The sequence below is a fragment of the Pipra filicauda genome, unplaced genomic scaffold (assembly GCF_003945595.2).
Source record: "Pipra filicauda isolate LSUMZ 115617 unplaced genomic scaffold, ASM394559v2 scaffold119_size3216105_pilon, whole genome shotgun sequence".
In the NCBI taxonomy this organism is placed as follows: domain Eukaryota; kingdom Metazoa; phylum Chordata; class Aves; order Passeriformes; family Pipridae; genus Pipra; species Pipra filicauda.
In genome coordinates, this window is record NW_024103651.1 from 1,745,563 (window position 1) to 1,761,662 (window position 16,100).

Sequence of the window (16,100 nt, forward strand, 5' to 3'; positions counted from 1 at the left end):
ATAAAAATCAAATTTTTTTTGGTGAGTGTTTGACATCATTATTTCTGAACCTTGCTCATAGGCTAATTTGAACTTTCTGACTATTTTGCACCGCTGTGTGGGAAGGAAGTAGATACAACCATTTGGAAGCAGCTGGTAGGATGGGGTGGCTGAGTACCCCTCCTTGATGGAGCAGAAGCAGCCAGAAGGCCACAGTAAACAAGACCTGAAGTTCTAGTCACAGGAAGGAAGGTGTGAAGCTACACAACATCTTGATTAACACATTATGGGGTTCACCTTTAATCCATCCCAACATATTACAAACACAGGTTAGCTGTGCTGCCAGGGCAGTTGGAGTGACACATCCAGTGCTAAGCCTGCTGGATTTGGGGTGGGGTTTCCCAGAATGCAGGAACCCTGTGTGACGAGGTGCAAATACCTGTTTTAAAATGAAATGAGTTGCTCTCATAACTTTATCAAGACTCGCTCTGCCATCACTAGCACAGGTGCCTGGGCACCGTGTTTGAGCCCAGAATGCTGCATTAGCCATCCAAGGTTATATGAGATGAAGTCTCTCTCTGCTGGGGGCGGATTTTTTCAAACTGAGCCTCCTGTCTTCTGACAGCACTGCATCCAACGTGCAGAATAACATCCTGAAGGGCCTAATTTTTTAGCTTTACTCAATTTGCTTCAGTAATGAGCATTTCTTGCAGGTTGTATTAGATCGCTTGTGCTAACCCAGGAGAACAGAGCGGTAGAGATTATTTTCTGAATGCTACAAAAGAATTAAACCCTGTAATAATCATGGGAAATCTCCCTAAAGATTTGACAAACATTTCTCTCTTCTAAACCCCCAAAATTCTGAAAAATCAAAATTATAACCCCTTATTATGCATTTCTGAGGAGTCCAGTAAGATAATGAGTACATTTCCTCCCCATTCCTCCCAGAAGTTGTCTTCTCTTTTGAGCAAATCAATAAACAGGTAATTATGTATAAATGGTGGCTTCTGTAGGTTTTTTTGGTTTCTTTTCCCAGACAGAAGGGAAGAGGGGAAACCAGACTTTTTATCTCTATCTGTAAGCCTGTGAAAACCCCTTGTATACAATCTGTCAAAATCACACCTGGATCTGGAGCTGCCTGCATTAATTATCAACTTTTCTATGTGTTAGTGCTAACATATGGCATTTAATTACTCCCTCCAAATCGGCAAAGTTGTGCCACTTAGAATTTCAAAATTATTTTTTAACTTTTCACTAATAAAATAAATAAAAATAAATTATAAGATTTCTCAGCTACCCTCCTCCTTCCTTTTTTAATTTTTTTAAACAGAGAATTTAGTCACTTTCCCTGAATTGGTGCTACTTTGATCCACTTTGGAGCATACTGTCCGTGGGATATGTGCCTGAAAGTACTGACTGTGTTCAAATCCAGATCCAAGACACATTTAAGTATTTGCCAAATTGTAGCATGCTAATGGTCACAGATAACTCAGAGTCAAGCAGGTGTTCATGTGTTCTTTGGCATTAGAGTGCAGGAACCTCCTTTGTTTAAAAAAAAGGGAAAATGCCCTTAAAAGGATAAATACTGTGAGTGATTAACAGTTGAGATTAATCTAGTAATGGTGGAGCCCTCCAATCATGAGTCAGACTCATGATTTTCTGGAAGATAATCCTTAAACAAAACTTTGTAGATAGGTTAAAACAACCACCTAGCACAGAGGTGGTCGGACTAGACCTACTGGGTGATCAGACCAGGACACACTACAAAATTCATCATCTGAAAATTTTTCAGAGGTGTTACATTTCTCAACAATAAGAAGCTTTTCAGAATACTCCTGGGTAGACAAATTAATTAGATCTAAAGGCAAGTCTTGCCCCATCAACTCTAGCTGCTAAAAGCTTGATGGAAGAAATTAAGCTTTGCTTCATCTGCACGAGCAGAGAAATGACTCAGACACGTTGTACCCAGGGAAGGAATCACTGGGACAGGTATCTCAGAGAAGATGTGGCTGCCCCATCCCTGGAAGCGTTCAAGGCAAGGTTGGACAGGGCTCTGAGCAACCTGTTCTAGGTTAGTAATGTGTGGGCAGGAGGTGTCTCTTCCATACCCATCTCCCAGTTTCCATGAGGTGAGCTCGGTCCTTGGTGCTAAGGGACAGTGACGAACATATCTAAGGACAGGAAGAGTGATGGAGAAGGAGGAGCATTTCATCCTGGTATTCTCTGGCTTGGATGCTCATTCAAACCTTTTTAGCAAGGGATTCATTACAGGGAGGAGACATATCACACAGGAAATACTGTTCTTTGGAAACCTCTGTAAGTTGAATGAGGACGTATTCCTCCTCCCTGTGGAACTTGAACAGATCTATCAATCCTTCACAAACATGTACAAGCTCAGAAGAATTGTAGTTTTTAATTGAGTGTTTTTAAATTGAGTGTTTAACTTCTCCTGCATATCTGTTTACAAGATATCTGGAAATTTTGACCAAGAGAATTTTATTAACCTCTTCGAAAATGGAGTAACACCACTTTACCTACAAAATGTACTGGGATCCTCCCATGACTCAGAAATCAAAGGGTTTCAAGTATTCCTCAAAAGCTCAAACACCACAGATCATGAAAACCAAGATGCCTTGGCATGTCTTCTTTCTTTTCCCCTTTGAACTTACCAATCTGGTTGAAGAGGTACAGTTTACAATTTGCTGTTGGCATGGATAATATACCTCCTCAGATGGATAGCCTGAGGCATATGGAAAACACGTGCCAAACAAGCCTCTACATCCCCCATGCTGCTGTTCTTTCTCTTTCTGGATCTCCAAGCTGCTTGCAAACTGTTACCTACTCCATGGACCCCACGCCTACACTCTGTCTTTCTGAGGAGCAGAAATACTGCATCACTGCAGTATTAGCTTGCCTTCTGTTTCTCCAGTCAATTAAAAAAAAAATAGTTCACCACCCCTAGAACATGCCTATCAGAAGTTCCTACACCCTCTAGGAGTCTAAATTTAAAAAGGTTTTTAATTTGACAGTTGGAACCTCTGATCTGACAATTTATTTTCCCCAAAATACAAAAAAGGCAAGAAAAAAAAAGGGAAAAAAGACAATCCCTCATGATTTTCATGCTTGGAGTAGGTGCCAGAAAACAAGGGAGTATTCCCACAGTGCAGACAGGAGTTTCATGCAGATAACCCTGGACTAACAGCAGCAGCCAGGAGCTAATGTACCCTGCTTTTCAAGCAGGTGCTACTTGCAGACTAAGACAGAATTTGCACAATTCCCCATAGCGTTTTGCCAATATGTTCAATCTCCTTTAGAAAGAAACACTTCAGACAATGAACAAGTAACTCACTGGGAGTCAATTTTGGCCCACTGCCTCTTATTTTTCCAATTTACCTAGGAAATTGAGGTGAAATTTGTCTTTGAAAGAAGAACTCATAGAGGCTACACTTAGTTGAGAGGGTTCAGGCCAGTGTTCCTGTGCCTAAGGGATAATTGTACCCACTTCTAGCACTAAATATCATGGTCTGGAGTCTGGATTCAAACAGCAACATTCTCCTGGACTGCAGTGGGCCCTGAAATGTTCAGTCCTTCTGCCCATGCTGGTGCCGTGGCCTCTATTCTGAGCATTCAAAACCAGCAAGAAATCACTGCTAAAACCTATTAGGAAAAGGTTCTTCACCCAGAGGGTGGGAGTGTGCATTGGATCAGGCTCCCCAGGGAAGTGTTCATGGCACCAAGCCCATCAAAGCTCAGTGAGCATTTGAACAACACTCTCAGGCACGTGGTGTAATTTTTGGGACTGTCCCCGTGCAGGGCCAGAAGTCAGATTTTGATGATCCTGATTCTAACCTGAGAGAGAGAACACCCCTCCCTTACAAATGGGTAAGGACTCATATTTCCTGTGCTCATGGCTACTTTTGTTTGGAAAGTTGTTATAACGGGAAACCTAGCATAATGTGAAGTTTTAATTTCATTCCAAACTTCCTAATCCTTGGAGGAGCCCAAAAAAGGGTTGCACTACAATTAGCTAAAAAAGAAGCCTTAAAAAAAGCCTTGCAGAGAGATTTAGAGCCCAATCATAATTTACATTTGCAGGTATGTAGATCTCTAAGTGCACGGCTTCTGCCCTGATTACTAATTAATGAGGTGCAAAGATGCCTGTTGGAGGAACCAGCTCTGATTATGTGGGCCTTATGGGAAAATGAAGCTCTTGCAATCTAAGAAGGCAGATGATATCTTTAACATATATTTTAGAAAATTACAGGAACAAATCAAGGGGCAAAATATACACATGTATATATTTTTAAAGAATCACACCCAGCCAGGTTGCGCTACCATTCGATTATCTTATTTCCTTGAATATATAAACCTGGCATGTTTAATAGATTTAAAATGCTGTCTGTTTTGCATGTCATATACATCCACTTAGACAGTACCCTGGTATTCCAAATGGATATTACTGTCTTTATAGCATTCATTTTTCAATCGTTGAGAGGAATAAGTATACAGAGAGCTGCAAAGTGGGTTTCCCAGTTCATAATGAAGCATATGATTAAAACCTAAATTTGGCTCGGATTCAGAACAGCATCATTCTATAAAAAGGTAGTTTAGGCAAATGTTTAAGGCTGATCATCTGCTTACATAATTTGTTAACACAGGAGTGTTTTTTTGTTTCCTTTATTTTTAAATTTCACCAGTAAAATTTCATCTCCATCTTATCAATATCAGGCGCTCCCACATCACCTTGCTGTTAGGAGAAACCAAGGGAGAGATGGATGCAGTGAGGTGGGTCGTGACATACAGGAGCTACAAGGAAGACCCTTTTTGAGAACATTTCCTTCCTTCTTTAAAGCAGAAGATAAAAGGGAGTTCAGAGCAGCTCAATACCTTCCCCAACACATCAGGTGGAGCGAAACTACCTCATATAATTTTCACCACACAAGCACTAAAGCAAAACCTCTCACAATGTTGTGCTTGCTTTAGTTTAGAGAGAGTCACAATTAAGTAAAAATAAATTAAACACGTACCATTTGACTTTTCACTATCTGCGGGTTTCATCTGAATAGGATGATGCATCTAAAAACAAAAATGAAAGAGAGTAAGGCAGGTTGGATAGTCATAAAAAATCAAGAATCATGTTTAATTACATAAATTCAAAATAACACTGTATTATAGGCTTTTAAGAAAAAATAAAATGGTAAAGGAACATTTTATAACCAGGAAGATTAAAAAAAAATAGATCACTGGGCCCACAGGACTCCTATAAATCTTTAATTTGCTGTATCTAGTTTCAGAAGACCTCTAAAGTTACAGCCCTCATTAGTTTATGGCATGCTTGGTTTCTGTTTTACCAACTTTTTTTTTCCTTGAGCTCAACCACTGCCAAAACCAAGATGAAATTTTCAAGTAATTTAAGAACTAGCAAGCATTTAAAACGTACTCAGAGGACTTGAGTTTGACAAATGAACTTTGCTTGTAATTAAAAAAAGCATGCTAATTCTTTCAGACTGAAGAGGAAGAGAATCTTGCTTCTTACAATAGCTTCCTATAACTATTCAGTATTTCATCTTTTTGTTTTAGGATACATGATACATTCATTCATAAAGCTTCCACCACAATATGGAACAATTCTGGCTTCCATAAAAACTCCTAATCCTTTTTCCTTTTCAACCTCTTCCTCCATTCATGTCCCTCCTACTGCAAAGGAAATCTACCCCCGTGTGCAGTGTTCCGTGCTGAACATCTCACAGCATCCTAATGGTGTGTCCTCAGCTTTCTCTACTACATGATGCTGCTCCCACACTGAATTGTTGATAACTCCAACAAAATTTTTACAAATGGTGCTTTTGTTCTTTCAGGAATAGCAACAACCACAGCAGTTGAGCTCCCTCTGATCAGGGTGTGTGGCTTTACCATGGACATTGGTTACAGCCAGCCACGTGGCCACTGTGGTGTACTCAGGGAAATTTTGTTACAGGTTCTCAAAAGCCTTCAGAACTGACCTCACATTGATATTCAATGTGTGAAATTTTTAAGCTTGCAAAAAACCTCACTTTTATTTTCTTTCATAGGCTCTGTATAGTTGCTGAGATTTGACTGCACAAACCTTCCAGCAGCAGCAGGGCCACTGCTTTTTCTCTCCTCAGCAATTCCTTACCAATTCACGTGAGCAGATAAATAAATGTATGCTCTATCTGCTTTAGTATCATTTTTCAGTGCAGCAGAGCTGAGTATTGCCTGAAAATGTCAGAGGCAATTCCGTTTTTCTAATAAAAGACTATTATGACAAACTTTGGGAAACAAAAACAGCTGAGCAGGAGAGAACATCCATGCCCTCATATCAAATGTGCTTTCAAAGCAGCACAGAAACCCAAATCTGTATTGCTTTTGGTGGAGCCACTTAGCCTCCAGGGAAAAAGATGCTGGATTCTTTAGAAAATATAAAGTATAGCTGTGAATGTTTCTGTAAGATTTACTCAAAGTCCAGAATGCTCCCTGGCCCTGCAAATCAATGCGTTGCCTGTGCTGCTTGCAAACTCCCCACTGTGCCTTAAGGAAAAGGCAAAGCCACAAGGTAGATGTAGTCACCAGGATGCATAAATTTGCTTCAATTTTAACAATTCTGTTCTCTTTGAATCATTCATTTCCTAAATGGACCTTAATAGCCCAGCACTTTTCTGCCACTCTTATTCGATCAAATTTATAGGAAAAAGGGAACTTCTATCGTACTCTGTCTTTAGTGCTTAATATTTATCCTGAAATCAACAATACATTGGGCACTGCAGGAGACTTAAAATTCATGGGAATGTGATGCAGTATGTCCACTCAGCAATCAAAAAGAGAAAGAAGAAAAAAAGTGTAACTTGCTCCATGAGCCCGCTGAAGGTTACTGATGTCTCTGAGGAGCAATGGAATGATGAAAAAATAGAGGAAAGAAAGGTAAGTATTGTAAATTCAGGAATATGCAGATTATAACAGAAAAACCCAACCCAAATTCAGGCCTGTTGTAGACAAAGAATCTATCGCTCTTTATAGCTGCATTTATATGCTCCAAAGAGGAGATATTTTAAACAAAGGCAATTCTAGCAATGTTAAAAACCTCTCACTTCTGAACTTCTCAAACTGTCTGAACTACAGAAGCCAACTTTAGACTGAATTCATGTGAAGAAGTTGTTTTTGCAGCCCATAGTAACAACATAAAGATCAGTGTTACCCAACAAACACATTTATTGCACCTGAAATTGTCCTCTTCTGTTACACATAATTACCCCAAGTTCATTAAGTCAGTAATCTGGTACATTCACGAAGCAAGAGGCAAGATTTAACAGGATGCTTTAGCTGGGTTTCTACTTGATTTCAAAGGTTCCTGCTGAAAAGTCATGGTCCAAACTCCCTTCACACCAGCAAGTTGAATTTGGGAGCGATGCTGTTGTGCTTAAAATTATATAGATGCAAAATCAACACAAGATCCAGCTCAGACCTGGAGAGTTTAAACTACAGAACACCCTGGAAAAAATAGATGCGATACACAAACCTGGCTTCAGTGGAAGAGGAAGGTGGAAAAATACCTTCCTGACAGTTTCCTAACATGAGAGGGCTCATGTTGAAGCTTGTTTAACCCTGACCATCACCAATTGATACGTTAACAACCTTTAACACTAGATTCAATAAAACATGCCATTTATAACCTGAAATGGGTTTTACAGAGTCACTGGTTCGCATCTCATTATTAAACTCATTGCTGACCTCTAGAGACAACTGCCGTGACAATACATATTATAAGCTCTCTACCCATAAAATATTTAAAGGTAGGTGTAAAAAAGAAAGGAAAAGAAAAGAAAAGAATGACTCTCAAAGAAGTGTGCAGTGAATAAGAAAATTAAAGGGGCAGAGACAAAAGCTAAATAGGTACTATCCTTTCACTCTACAATGAGCAAAAGAGAAAATAATCTGTGCGTTTTATATCTTCCTTGTATAACTGCAGGCTATAAAAATAATAAAATAGCTGCGCTTTCCCAGGCCCTCCAAAAGATTATAGATGATATAAACCTGTTTCAAATTAGATGCCACTCACTAGAATCATGTCATCTACTGAAATGAAGGATTTCATGTCTTATCAGAAACCTGTTATTGCAGCTATACATCACTTATGATCTCAAGGTAAGTGGTTTCTCAGTATGTCATGCTGTCACACAGAACAACAGGAAGCATTTTCTTCTTTGCTTGAAAAAATCTTTGTTTAAGAAAGCACAGTATTTATGAATGCACAGTTGCAATTAACAAATAGGCAAGAGTAAGAAAAATAACCGCAGCAAATACTTTACAGACTTGAACACTACCCTGTGCTCAGACCATACAGTAACAAGAGAACAACACAGCTCTCAGGCAAGTTCTTTCTGAGCGTGGGCAGCTTCCCCTGGCAAGCACTGTGCACAGGGATATCACACCCAGGCTGGACTACGGGCTGTAAGGAACAACATCTCCTTGTCAATATTATAGAGAGCTCGCAGTTGGGCAGCAAGTACAGCACAACCTTACCTTTCCCACAGGCACTCTCTGTCCATAGGTCTCAAAACACACTGTGCCACTGTTTTACAACTGAGAGCAGGCAAGTGCCTGTTGCCCAAGGTTGCTGGTGCCTTGTGGCAGTGCTGGCAGCAAAATAGGGGCTTCATTGCTCTAACAGAGCCCACCTGAAGCCAGAGGCCAAGCAGATCACCACATCTCCTTGGGCACATCCCAAGCAGGGGTGCTGATGGTCCACAGGAATCAAAAAGGCAGAGAAACAGTTGTCAAACATTAAATCCTGAAAATCCCCTAAAATCAATGAGAATCTGGCTGCTGGCAATGTCCAGGGCAGCAGCAGGACCATGCCATGGCCTAGAATTACAATTGAATAGTTACCTCTTTTTCTTTTTTCCCCCTCTTTTTCCTGAGTACATCCCACTGTATGTAACTTCATCAGATAAAAAACCACAGCATAACAACCCAAAACTTCTCAAGGCACACACCCTCTCCAGTTTTAGAGCCTCAAACTCATCTTTTCAACCACAATAATGCTTCCTATTTACATTCTTGTCAAAACCATGTGACATCTGCATGGGAGAAAACAAGCCGGCTAAGAGTCTATTTCTGGCAAAAATATTGCAAGGAAATTAGATTAACCTGGGTGGAATTCTATCTGGGAATTTGGAGTCTGTCGTGGTGATTAAGTCATCATTTCTGTCAGATTACTCTAATCGGCTGTCAAATACGATTCCACAACCCCATCTGTAACTTGGCATCCTTGTTATTCAGTTGATGTTACCTTCTGTATACAAAACAAACACCAAACAAGGAGGTGTGTGCAGTCTAGCATTTAGCAGAGTCATTAGCTGTGATTACTATTGTGTGCTTGCACATTGCACCAGGCGATCAAGGTATGGTTTGTTTTGTTTAGTCAGGAGATGTTTCAAATCAGGTGTAATCTTTACCCTGAAGTGCTAAGGGTGAGTGGGGAAGAACTGTCTCCAGGCATGGATGAGGATGGGACTGGCATGGTCCAAGTTGCCATCGAGTCACCTGCAACTGCTTAAATCTCCTTTTGGAGTTGTCAGTATATTTGGTGGAAAGGCTTTTGGGCACCTGCTTTCCATCTGTTTTCTGAAGAGAAATGGGCATTCAGATGTTCTGGGTGGGCTAAAGACTTCCTGAGAGCAGTAATTTCTGTGAGTGAAGCAAGGTTTGTAGGAGGAGGAGGTTGGCACTGTAAATGGTCTGTATTGGCTGGTTTAATAAGAGGTATTTTGTTAAACATGTGAGCGTGTTAGTCTTACAGAGGACTTTAGTGATTAAAAGCAGGAGCTGCTTTTCAGTGAAGATGAAGGAGCTGATGGGCTCAATTTGCTGCAGCTGTGTTGGGTCTGTGAAATTTGGGTACCTTCAGCACCTCTGAAACTCTAGCCACATAATCAGACTATGAATACTCATTACTTTATGGTCTGTTCCAAAAACACCTTCATACATCCATTAGCAGCTTTTATTCTCCACTCCTGCCACTGCAGATGTGCCTTGCTCCTGTGATTCCTCATGCCTTGAGGAAAGAAAACCATTTGGCAAGAAAGGACTTGGAATGCACGTAAGCCTGCCCACACCTTCACCCAGCTCAATATGGCACTGAAAGACCACCGCAAAGACCTCTGAAGTTAAGCACAGTGTAACTTTACACCAGCAGAGTTGAGGGGATGTGTGTGGACAATGTTATACCTGACCCCTCACTGCTTACCATTCCTCTCATCATCTTTCTATAACCTTTTAAAGTTACCAGAAGATTTCTAGAGCTCTTAGCCCTTTTCAGACCTGTCCCTTTCCTCTCTTGCCTGTCATCTGCCCTGGCTATAAGTTTCTAGCCATGACCCAGCTCAGTTTGTCCCTTACCTGTCACTCTCACAAACCACACTGCAGGGAAACAACACAGAATGGAGCTAAACTTTCGCACAAGCAAAGGGTCAATTTGAAGAACTTGGGTTACTTGGGTAATATCCAAACCAAACAGAAAGCAATAGGATTAAATGATGACAGCTTGCATGTATCTTGTCATTTCTAGCACTTTGGGACTTCTCCTTGCTGGCATTAATCACTGTTGAAGCCAAAGGGGACTTCTTTCATATTTTCTACCTCTCAGAATTGTAAAATGTCAGGAGAGAATGTGGGAGAGAGAGAAAGAGATGTCAGACCTTAATTAAACCCTAATATTCTTCTTGGGGGAAGGATTATAAATCCAGAGACTTTCTGAAATCAATAGAAGAACCAAAGAGAAAGAAAATATCAAGGAGCAGCAGGGAGAGGCTGAGGGCACAGGAGAAGAAATGCACCTAAAGAGGTACCAGCATGAAAGCCAGCTGGAAAAAATTATGTTCTTCATCTAACTCTGGTCTGGAAATGAATTCAAACCTTTCTCCAAGCTCCTGATCTAATTAATGTGAGTGCAGCTTAATTAGACCAGCAGTCCAAGGAAAAACCGCATCTCTACTTGCCAGGCTCCTGAGCACCTTCACTGAGTCTGGAAGTCAGGAAGGCATGTATTGACCTACCAAAGGACTGGGGGAAGAAGAGAAAATGGTCCATAAGCACCAGAGAATTAAATGATTTTCAGTGTCTTCAGAGGTCATTGTTTTTCTGGATTATTATGTGCAGATACATCTACACATACCCCCCAGCCCCTCATTTCAGCTTCTAGCTCCCCAGTTTTTCTGTAGGATCCTTTCAGAGAAGCTCTTAAACACATTTGTCACAACACTTCATTGCCAACTGGTTTTGCTTTTTTAAACCCTAGTGACTCACAAGTAATACTAGTTTCCCAGAACTGAAAGAGGTGTATTTTCCTATTGAAAAGAACTGTTTAGAATGACTTCTCTAGGGTCAAACTAACTTGAATTACGCAGTCAATATCTGGCTACAGCTTCAGGGAACTTCTCTGGGAACCAGGGACAGTCTCTAAGGCCAAATAAATACTAGTGAATAAAAGAGGCAAGGGACTGCTCTCTGGCTCTTAAAAGAAGTGGCATGGCACAGCTTGCATTTACGCAGCCATACTTCTCCTTCCTACAGGATGTCCTTGTCCATAGTGCCTAGTGGGAACAGTGTCTAGCCCATGTTATTCCCCAGATATGCCCAGGCAGGAAAGCGCTAACCAGCACCATGCTCCTGCTTGCTTCACCAGCACAGGCAGAGCTTTGGATTCCCAGTATTGGTTGGAGTAATTTACCTTAGTTTATTCACGGGTAAAAGCAGGACAAATGTGCATCCATCACATAGACTCTCACAAATAAATGTAATGCAGTTGCTGTAACTGCCTGACTGATGGCATAGCTAGAAGATTGTTTGCTGTCATCCTTTCATAAATCCCAGTTTAGGGGATTTAAGCTGTGTTAGGTATTCACACAATTTCTGTAGTAGAAGAATGTGGTCAGTTACTTGGCCTCCTAGATTACTGTCAGACATATATATATATATATGCATATTTTGGAGAGAGAGAGAGAGAGGGAGGGGGGGAGGGAAGGAGGAAGGGAGAGAAGCAAGAGAAAATGAATATTGCTGGTGGGTGCCAAATATAGTTCATGCAGTAATGCATAACATCATTATTTTCTATTTAGAGCACAGAAACAAGCATATAGCTTGCTTAAAACAAGTCGTTTCTTTTACCGGAGAACACTAAAACCGCTGAAATTCAATGGCTTTTGGAAGCTTTCCAACTCAGTCATTTGCAATCCACTACACTCTGTGGTTCAAATTCAAGTTAAATTAAACATTAGTTAGAGAGACTAAAAACTAAGCTGCGCTTTAAAATAATATTAAAAATTTAAAAAATAATAGAAATAATAAGAATGGAAGTAATAATACTAATGCTAATAATTCATCTAGTGATCCCCTTCCATAGTCACCCCCACATCCTGCTGTTCCTCCTGTACATTTACTAATTAGGCTGTAGCACTTGGTCTCCTTTAAAAGTTGTATCCTCATATAGAAATTAAAAAGTTGGATGTCTTAGAAGAAATTCCCTTCCTAATGTACAAATAGCTAGTGTTGCTCGGTTAGCAGTTCTCCTCCATTTATTTAATCCCTTCATTTCTTACCTCCCACACTTATGGCAACAACTCCAAGAGACAAGCGAGCCAAAAAGAGTGGAGATAAAGAACAGGAGATATGGCCAAAAATTGTCTCTTCAAAATCACTTGGAAAGCAAAGTGATTAACTATCTTATCTTCAAACAAATGAGGCTTCACAGAACCTATTCAATCCTAAAAATAGACATTAAGTGGGATTCTATACCTTGTTGGGAATAATGCCTTGGGGATATTTCATATCATCCATGCTTAAAAAGCAAATCCATTAGACAACTGAGCAAAACATGAGATATTATTTTAACAGCAAGAGTTATCCATCTCATCTGCAGCGCCAATAACTTCTGTTGACATTATGCCAATTGAAGTTTGCATGCCAACGGGGTGGGGCAGGAAGACAACAAAAGTCTCTCCGTGACATTAATTGCCTGGGTTTTAACACCCATTCGAGGCAACGGCAAGGAGCAAAAATTCCTGCCCAGGTTTCTGAGCGGAAAACGAAGCGCGGCGAGGCGGCGGTTTGCCCAGTGCCACGCAGGGAAGCACTGCATGGGCCGGAATGACGATCCGAAGGGAGGGAGCCAAGCTGTCCGCACCACATCAGAGCCTGAGCTCCTCACGCTCTAATTGATTCCTCTCCTAACACCACTGCAAGGTACTTACTGCCGCTATCTCTTCTCGGCAGAAAGGAAGGTAATGGGGGAAAAAGGCATAGAGGCTATATGTGATTCATCTGGAGTTATTCCACAACTGAAGCACAGTGTCTCAATCCAAAAATCTTGTCATTTTATCATCAGATACAGGTAAGACATTAATTAGCGTGTGTACTCCACACAAGCATATTTTTTTTTTACAGTATTACTCCCTGGATACCCTACTCAAGAGGTAACATAAGAACTCGAAGCAGTGATCCAGGGCTGCTGGAGCAACCAAATGCCAGCCAAGCTGTTGTGCGTTTGGGATCTCAGCTAATAACTAATGCAGCCCTGTGCTGCATCGGCTGGATTTGCCCAGCATGACCTAAGATGCCACGACTTAATTCCTAGCATGACACAAGCCTTCCAGTCAATGTCCCACTGGACATGACTCAAGTGTTCTGAAGCCGTACTTTCTTCCACCTCCCTAGTTGGGTGTTTATTTCCTAAAGTCAACAGGACTTTAAGACTCAAAAAGGAGTACTTTTCCTTCAAATCTAAGAACACTCCCTTGCCCCACATCAGTATTTGGAAAACAGAGCCAGAGCAAAGCCGAAACGCGCTACCTATTAACTCATCTTTTGCGAGAAGTCCTCTCACCTCCCATGGGAATTAAACAAAGGTCCCTCAACCATCCCAAAAGGAGAAGGCAGCAAAGTAAAAGTTTGTGCTTACTTGGGTGGTCTGCAGAGGCAGATTTCACATTTCTTCTCCCAGAAAAAGTCAGATTCCCTGCTTAGGAACCACTGACTCCTGAGGGCACATTCAGTGACTTTTGCCCTTCTCAGAATCTGTGAAGGCTCGAGACAGTGTTCCCATTTTAAAAAAGACCTCTCTGCTGCCAAATGGAAATATTCAAGTAGCTCAGTCTGTGGTCACCATTTTAGGGTGCTAAGCTTCGAGCCTGGTCCGCAGGAAACCACTCCCTTTCTACATAAATCCCTCTGACTTCACATCAACATCTAGGATGATTTTTAGAAACTTGTGAGGAAAACAAAGCAATTCTCTACCCTCTCCTTCTTCTCCCCCCAAAATACCATCCCAACAAAAAATGAAATAAATTCTCTTTCAGGCTACCAGTGACCGTAAAGAAATTTAGTTTAAATGGAAGGTTGTTAAAAACATGCAATAGCTTTTGTAATGCAAAGCACAAACTCAGTGCTTTCTCAGTGAGGCCAAGGCTACCAGGATATTAAATGCTTGTTTTGCACAAGTTTTATTTTAAGATTTACGCCGTTCTGTGCTTGCATGTACTGTCTGCTCCGTGAACTCTGCTCTGGGAAAACACCATGTGATTATGCTCATCAATATCCTCTACCTTTGCCAAGTTAAAATTCAGGAAATAACCCTTTAAAAGAGATGACTAAGAACAGCAACATTTCAGAAAGGCAAGAAAGTACAGTCAGGGGCTTCTCTGTTTCTTTCACAGCGTTATCTCATCTACACTTATCTTCTCAATTTTTTGCTTTCACTTAATAAGAGAGAAATCACCCTCAGCCACTCCCCCAGTTTCACATCACAGATTTTTCTGTTCATTTACTAAGCGGATCTTCTGCCTGACTCTTTCTGCAGCATGGAAGGTCACCTTGATCCAACAGCGCACTTGGGCTCCTCTTCTGACAGAAACTAGAGTCTATTATTTGGTACAAAACTCAGATTCTAGGCTACAGGAATTTTTTTTTTTTTTATGTAAAGCTTTTTTAAAGTTCTGTTGGAAGGCTTTCCTATTTGCATTACAATGTACTAGCAAGAACATCTTATAGCTAAAAAGTGTGATTGAGGTAAGTCTGAAATAAGCCCCCAAAGCATCAAAATTATAACTTCTATTAAAATTCTACCTTTTAAATTAGAGCAAAGGGTACAACATATAGAGTAGGCACTGATGATGTGGGGCTGCTGCTGTTTTCACTTTCAGCAAAGGGGCAGAAAAGTTCTAAGTTTGGAATATATCTCTTGATTCACAATTCCCACCCCTCCAGAAGGCAGAAAGTAGTCAAATTCCCCCCTGTTACCAAAAAACAGACCAATCCAGATTTCTTTAAAGGGCAGATATGAGCCCCAAACTACTTGTCAACACGCATGCCTCTAAATATTGCAGGGAATAGCCAAAGCATTCAGGTAGAAAAGAGGTTTCGAATGAAGATGTCAAAAATCCTACTCTCCTGACTGAGATCAGCTGGGATAAGTAGTACAGTTTTATTGTTGAACCAGCAGAGCCATAATATTTTACGCCAAATGAGGATATGGCTCATAAATTCTATTTAAGCTCTCTATGAGCTGAAGTTACAGGAATTTTCCACGACTATCCAGTATCAGCATCCAAATAAAAGCTCTCAGTGTTATGCCAATACTCTGCAGTGGCAAAATAATCTGGCTGTGGAGAGAGAATGAAAAAGATACCTTGATATTTGATCCATCTATGAAAACAGAATGACACTGCACTCTCCAGCCACAAGGATACACAAACACACACTGTCCACACCAAAATATGAACCTCTAGTTGTGTATACGTACAAACAACAGTAAGAATCACGTCAAGCAACCCTGTTATTTTTAACCACCCTTTGTATGAACTCACTCTTTAATTTTTTAGCATCTCTGTAGCTAATGTACTCTGCCAGTGCTTTCTTTGGGATAAGGAAAGTGGTTTGTACTCAAACTAAACACACACAGTATATATAGTGCTAATCTTTAGGAATTCTAAGGTATTTGAATGTTGCTGTCAATAGGTGTTTGGGAAGTTAAACAAACAAAAAATAAATGGACAACATTAGCAGAAACATATATTTTTGAAGAGTGAGTCAGTTCCAGCTGGCCGTGGTGT

General features: G+C 40.7%; 1 protein-coding gene across 11 annotated transcripts in view; it reads right to left on the minus strand.

Annotated features, from left to right (window-relative positions):
* Positions 1–16,100, minus strand: part of CELF2 (CUGBP Elav-like family member 2) — a 456,142-nt gene that overhangs the window by 74,160 nt on the left and 365,882 nt on the right. For all 11 annotated transcript variants that reach the window (XM_039386308.1, XM_027728230.2, XM_039386268.1 and 8 more), the window contains one exon: positions 5,007–5,055. In XM_039386308.1, coding sequence (XP_039242242.1) covers positions 5,007–5,055 — 49 coding nt within the window. The remainder of the gene's footprint in view (positions 1–5,006; positions 5,056–16,100) is intronic.